A 6,681-nucleotide genomic window follows, 5' to 3' on the forward strand; every position below is an offset into this window, starting at 1 on the left:
ACCAAATACATTATTTGTTTATATTTTAGAAAATATTATTTTATTTAATATTCTTATTGGCTCAACCCTAATCAGTAAGTAAATAAGGTGTTTACGATTTACTTCAATTTGGCAAGTATCAAGATAGCAACAAAATTCAGTAGGTACCTACATGAAATGCATTCTTTCCAAACTTACCTAAAAACAAACTTACGTAAAACAATTCAGTAAGTAATTTCTACTTATTATATTTTATGTTAAAGCCTCCTAGTCGCATATCTCTAGATTCAAACTTCATGATGATTCATGAATTTGTGTGTAGATTGGGATACCATGGGCTTGCATAAGTTTGGAATCTGATCTTGTTAAAAAGTTTAAAAACCTTTTTTTCATGTATGCAATTTATCGGTCTTTTGAGTCTCTCAGGAGGCTGGTGTCCTAGCTGTAACCCCTTCCAGTAAAGTCGATACTGTTCTAGACCTGCAGAGATTACCAAAATAGGTTATCGATTGCTAGAATTCCCGATTTAATTTTAATTATTTTGCCTCAATGTGATCAAAAAATTCTCGTCATTTTCTGCTTGCTTCGGTAATAAGATTTATCGTTGCAAATCTTTTATAGCCTATGTATTGTGGGTTAAAAAAAGACCAAAATTAATACAAAACATATTTAATCGAAATGCTAAACGAATGTCTAAATATACAAATTTTAAAATAAATAATAACACGCCATATTCGATTGTCTTTTAGTAGAAGGAATGAATAAATATGTTCAAAATATAAAAGTTCCACAAAATAGTTTTAAAATGAAAATTATTTTTATTAATCTTATATAAAAGAAGTCTTATATGAAAGTAGATAGATCTTAAACATAAGAACTTTTAAAAAAGTAAAATTTAGTCTTATTAGTCGAAGAAATATTATAATTAAGAGTACATAAGGTACAATATCACATTCAAGGAAGTTATTTCAAATTCACTTAAATACATATTTTCATACATGAATATAAATAGTTTAAAATATTAATGCACAATCAACAAAGAGACAAAAATATATCTTTACAAAAACTACACAACTCTTTATGCTCTCAAAAATCCCTCTCAAAAACCAAATATCATCAACATAGTCCCAAACATTTGTCACAAAATTCTTTAGCGGGGAAATGTTTTGCTTCATGATATTTTCCCGATGATTTGCTCCCAAGTCTTAATCTTCTTCAGCGCGTCCCTGGCTGCCGCCGCCATTAGGCCTTCGGAGGACTTCTCTGGTTCAAAACCGAGGATCAGAGCCGACTCGGTCAAGTAGCCCACGATCTAAAACCCAAATGTACGGTGTTTTGTTAAAAATATTCAAAATCAAAATATCAAAAATATTTATTTAGTTTAGACCACAAGTGGCACTTATGAACGTCAAATATAGCAAACAATAAAAAGAAAAGGTAGCCCTTATGGGGCACTTTACATGTCTCCTTATCTTTTGGGCCCTACCAGCGCTTCGAGACATAATTAGGGCAAGTGCTGAGAAGAAACGTCGCCGGAACAAACTCAGTCACCACTAATTGCCAGGAATTATCTGACGGTAAGAATAACCAAATTCAAGTACATCAAATATGTGCATTCACCTGATTAAAATATTAAGTTAAGGATTTAAATTGTTTGTGCATTTGGCATTTTTTTTAAATGTATTTTTTTTTTTTTACTTGGACTTCAAAGCTTATACTGAAAATTGAGTATCCTTTGGTCTCTTTCAACTTTTTCTTAAATTGGAAATTCATCTGTTGATTTTAGTGTCACTCACCTCTTTCAGTCGATTCCGAAGATTTTCTTTGGTTATAGCTTTCCTCTCGAAATCTCGTGTGGTGAGGATCATCAGGGGCGCGTGAAGCTCGTACAGCGTCACTCCTGAAAAGGTTGAAATGTCATTGAATTATGAGTTTATCAGGGGTATTTGAATTCGGCAGTTGGTTCTGTCATTCGCTAGTGGATATGGCAGTGGCGCCAACTAGTGAGCGAAAATACGTTCGCTACGGAAAAGCTCTTCTCTTCTTGATGCGAACTTTATGAGGAAGAAGTATGAATGAAGAATCGGCCGATACCAAATCGGTACACGTCCATGGTCTAAAAAGTCGGTGATCTGCGGCTAGGCTAAACAAGTATTTTTAACATACCTCTGAGGCGCGAGTAGCCTGGCTCGATCACATCAAAGACCTTCATCAAGTCTCTGCATATTTGTATCTTCCTGTTCAGTTCAGATTCTGGCATCTCGTGGATCATGTAATCAGTAACCTGGAATAACACGGAAGCTCTTGGGAATCTTCCTGGAATGGAAGTATAGAACAAAATCGCAAGGTTGCATGCGAGGTACTTAAAGAAAAATACATACATTGGTTTCGACCTAGTCCGAAAGTCGTGATTTTGATTGATTGATTTTATAACCCAAATGCCATTTAACGGTTGTAATACGATTGTGAATGCTAGAAGGGTTATGTACCACTCTAGACTGCATCTCCCTTCAGATCAGAAGATATTGCGATCAAATAACTGCCTTGTTCCACATAAAAAGAAACTTGACAATAATAAAATTTTGCTTTCTACGATCGCTGATTATTTCAGTAATCCGGCTGGCCTTCACGGGGCGTCACATGTACCATTACTAACGTTTTCTGTCAATCCTTACTCATGAGACATACAATAAATAATTTTAATTAAATCTGGTGAAAGAGCCGACCTTGCCGTAGAGCTGACTGAGCGAGTGCAGCGCTGAGAGGCAGAGGTAGTGCGTTGGGTGCAGCACGTTGCGGTACTTGTGCAGGAAGCCCTCGAAGCCGGGCACGTCGTTGCCGTCGATCTGCTCGTACTCGTCCGTCAGCCTGCACGTGCACGTAAACACATCATGTTATTCTATCATTAGCTTTCAGCCCGCGGCTTGGCCAGCGTGGAATTTTGTCTGTCACAGAAAAACTCGCGCGCGTCCCTGTTTCAAAAACCGGGATAAAAACTATCCTATGTCCTTTCCCGGGATTTAAACTGTCTCTATGCCGAATTTCATCGGTTTGGTGGTTTAGGCGTGAAAGCGACACAGACAGGGTTCCTTTCGCATTTCTAATATTATTAGGGATTGAGAAAACTGTGTCATTCGTATTTGCAGGTTCTTTAGAAAAGCAGAACTTGTAGATGTGGATAATACGGCGGCTGTTTTATGTAGTGAGTTTGAAACTTGCGCGTCCAAACGAATTACCAGACAGGGTTCCTCGTCAAGTTTATTTAGCCAATGATACGCAACATCTACGTCATGTTGCATAAATGATTAAGCCTAGGCCACCACACCACTACATGTAGGTAGACCACCGATTCGATTTTTCGTCGGCCGATAGTTGGGTCGGGCTGTTAAATCAGTGGACATGTATGGAAGTGCGCACATTACACGGATTTCTACTATCGGCCGACTAAAAGTTGGTGGTCTGCGCCTAAGCTTAATATGGTTAATAGCACAGTCTATGCGTGGAGTTTATTAATGTTAACATCATCGTTTCAGTCACAGGACGTCCACTGCTGAACATACGCCTACCCCAAATTTCCCTTTCAAATGAAACGGTTGATAATTTTCATTTTTTTCGCTGAAAAACTCCAACCTCTTGAGCAGCAGCTGCACCGCATCAGCCGCCATGGTGTACCCGCAGGCGTCGCAGCGCCACGGCGCGGCGGGCCGCAGCGGCGCGGTGGGGAGCACGCGGCCGGCGCACGCGGGGCAGCGGAACGCGCTCGCGCTCGTGCCCAGCTCGCTGGCGTCGGCGCAGCGCGCGCACGCGCATTCGAAGAACTTGCTGTGCAGCAGGTGCTCGCGCCGCTTCAGCGTGCCCTGGGAATTGCGTGATTGATTTCAAATGTGTGCCTAAGGAGAGTGCGCTGGCGAGTCGCAGCCGCGCGGTACTTAGAGCCTTGGCACACTGGCGGATTACAAGCGTTTTCCAAGTGGAGCGGCGACGCAGCGAACACGCCGCGTGTCCGTGGCGAACGTCTTCGCCGTGCTGCGCGGCAAACACAGCGTCCACCGCTTAGAAAACGCTTGCAATCTGGCTGCTCACTAAAGTTCATTCGTTTCAACCAAATGACGTCCACTCCTGGACAAAAATCTCCCCCAAGGATTACGACCGGTCCTGCGTTGCCCGCATCCAGATATCTAAGTTACTTACACATTTTAGTGGCCGTCAGATGGATTTTACATTGTTTTAGTTTCCCATGCAGCTATATAAATTATGCTACGAGCACATACTCGTATGTGCAACACATACATACAACAAACAAAAATGTCACATGATCTGACATTCTTCATATTTAATTAACTAACAATGAAGCCAAAAATTAAGTTACTTGACGATGATTTGGTGAAGGTCACTGAAACGGAAAGCACCTAGGTAAATGCGGGCAGCGCAGAACCGGGCACAACGACCGGTCGTTGTGGAAATCCTTGAAGAGGTCTTTGTCCAGCAGTGGACGTCATTTGGCTAAATCATACTACACACCTGTAACGTGTACGCATAGCACAAGGACAACAAGTCTCCCTTCTTGTGCGGGACCGACGCTCGAATCGTCAGGGGTCTGCCTGGCCTCCTCTCGGCGTCCGTATGCGTGGTGGTTGGCGTACAAGCGTGAGCCAGCAGGTAGGCGCGGTCGTACAGGGCTCGCGCGTTGGCGCCGCTGCCTCCCACTTCGAAGGCGTTTACCTGAAATATAGAGATACATATTAAGTACCTACATCTTTTTAGATTTATTTAGGCTCTATAAAAAATTACTGCTCTTCATTAGTCTCGCTGAAAATCGAGAACGGTTGTGCCAATTTAGCTGATTTTTAGTTTTTTTTTTTTTATCGTAACTCAGCGAAGGTTTGTATAAAAGAAAACTTCAAGAGATGGTTTTATAGTCCAATGGCGATCGTTGTCATTAAGGTGAGTATAGACTAGAGCATTTCTATGTAATGTAACGTTCTTGCGATTGGTACAATACAGATAAAATGTATGATGTTTGGTTCGTGACAGGGTGAAACACTAGACATTTCATAGAGCGGCTCGTTGTTCTGTTACAAGTAAATGCTCTATCTATCATTCAAATTGCTTTGATGTTTACACATTATTTTTCTTTTCGTTGTCTTATTTTATTGCTGTTTCAGTCTGTATTTTATCAGTTAATCTTTCGTTTACTGTCATGAACCCACCTCCAAGATCCCGCACACAGTGTGCACCTCCTCGGCATCAAACTCCAGCCGCCACTTCTTGAGCCGCTGCAGCACCAGCCGCTCGTTCATGGGCCAGATGTCGCCGCGCTCGCGCCGCAGTTCGTTGTGAGCCTCCATCGCCGACAGGGCCGACCATTTGGCGGCGTCGAACTTCTTGAGGAGAAGGCATCTGAGGTAGAAAGGGGATAGAAACAGTTTGTGGTTTTAACTTGGAACAGCTGGAGCGGATGGCCTGTTATGATGACGCAAAGTGACGAAAATAGTGTAGAGCTACTACCTATGCTCGTACATTTATGGAATGTAAACGTTCGTTCGTTTTAACTGAAAGACGTCTACTGCTGGACAAAGGCTTACCCCAAGGTTTTCCACTAAGAACCGGTCCTTCGCCGCTCGCATCTAAGCACCTCCCGCGACCTTCACCAGATCGTCGGTCCACCTTGTGGGAGGGCTGCCCACACTACGTGTCGAGAACTTTTCTGCCCCAGCGGCCATCAGCTCTACGAGCTATGTGCCCCAATTATGTATTTTTAGCGATTCTGCGGACTATGTCCTACTTACAACAATGGTAAGTTATGGCATTTATCTGTGATTATGGCTTGGCAAGAGTAAGATACTTTTCTATGCCGAATTTCGATGAATTGACTTTTGAAATCTTTGACTGCCAATCTTGAATTATTAGGGGAAGCCTATGTTCAGTAGTGGACGTCCGTGGCTGAAATAATGCTATAATGTTTTAAAATGTAATGTCAAGTCACCTCAGCGGCATGAGTGCGTGGTAGCATTCTCTCAAGTCTTCCAGGTCCTCGTAGTTCGGTGGTATGTTCTTCAGGGTGTCGCACTCGTAGCTGGAGTGGCCGGTGTATTTGCCCTGTCCTGGGCAAGCTGTGCAGCACATGGGCCACTTGCAGCCGCGGCATCTGCAGATTAAAAATGATCATCATTTCAGGCACAGGACATCCACTGCTGAACATTATTTCTACATCGCACGGTTGGTAGCGGCCATTGGCAAGGCATCCAGTGTCTTCTTGCTACCTCCATGAGGTTGTCGCTTCACCTTATGGATGGACGTCCTACGCTGCGTGAAAAATATCATTGTTAGCTTAAGGTCGTTTTGCCGGAGCAAGTAATTTAAATTCAAATTCAAAATTTTTATTGCATATTGCAAGTAATGATGATATGCGATTTTCACACTTGATTAAGAAAGCTCTCGGATGTCGCGCGCCGCCAGGTACCTGCATGGTGACGGAGCCTTACTTGGCCAGGGAGGAGTCGTCCAGCTCCCGATAGCAGCCGAGGCAGATCAGCGCGCAGCCGGCGCAGGGGCCCACGGCCAGCGCCGGCTCCTCGATGATCACCTCGCCCGCTCGGCTGTCGCGCGCACCCGCCAGGTACCTGCATGGTGACGGAGCCTTACTTGGCCAGCGAGGAGTCGTCCAGCTCCCGGTAGCAGCCGAGGCAGATCAGCGCGCAG

The 6,681-nt window shown here is 43.5% G+C and overlaps 1 protein-coding gene across 1 annotated transcript; it reads right to left on the bottom strand.

Annotated features, from left to right (window-relative positions):
- Positions 1-632: 632 nt before the first annotated feature.
- Positions 633-6,680, bottom strand: LOC135078745 (uncharacterized). Its single transcript, XM_063973303.1, has 9 exons — positions 6,625-6,680; positions 5,966-6,127; positions 5,190-5,379; positions 4,501-4,701; positions 3,610-3,836; positions 2,706-2,847; positions 2,146-2,263; positions 1,776-1,879; positions 633-1,291 (listed from the first exon to the last, which is right to left on the bottom strand). Exons 2-9 carry the CDS (start codon positions 6,103-6,105, stop codon positions 1,151-1,153), a joined length of 1,263 nt encoding a protein of 420 aa, XP_063829373.1. The 5' UTR covers positions 6,106-6,127; positions 6,625-6,680; the 3' UTR covers positions 633-1,150.
- Position 6,681: the final 1 nt, after the last annotated feature.

This window comes from Ostrinia nubilalis, chromosome 15, assembly GCF_963855985.1.
Source record: "Ostrinia nubilalis chromosome 15, ilOstNubi1.1, whole genome shotgun sequence".
In the NCBI taxonomy this organism is placed as follows: Eukaryota; Metazoa; Arthropoda; class Insecta; order Lepidoptera; family Crambidae; genus Ostrinia; species Ostrinia nubilalis.

What these genes read in the sequence shown, in the direction of transcription:
- LOC135078745 (XM_063973303.1), bottom strand. Translation starts at nt 6,105, where the DNA reads ATGTGCTGCACAGCTTGCCCAGGACAGGGCAAATACACCGGCCACTCC. An exon ending in GCTATGCGTACACGTTACAG is followed by an intron (nt 3,837 to 4,500) that starts GTGTGTAGTATG and finishes CGCAATTCCCAG; the next exon opens with GGCACGCTGAAGCGGCGCGA. An exon ending in TCAGTCAGCTCTACGGCAAG is followed by an intron (nt 2,264 to 2,705) that starts GTCGGCTCTTTC and finishes GTGTTATTCCAG; the next exon opens with GTTACTGATTACATGATCCA.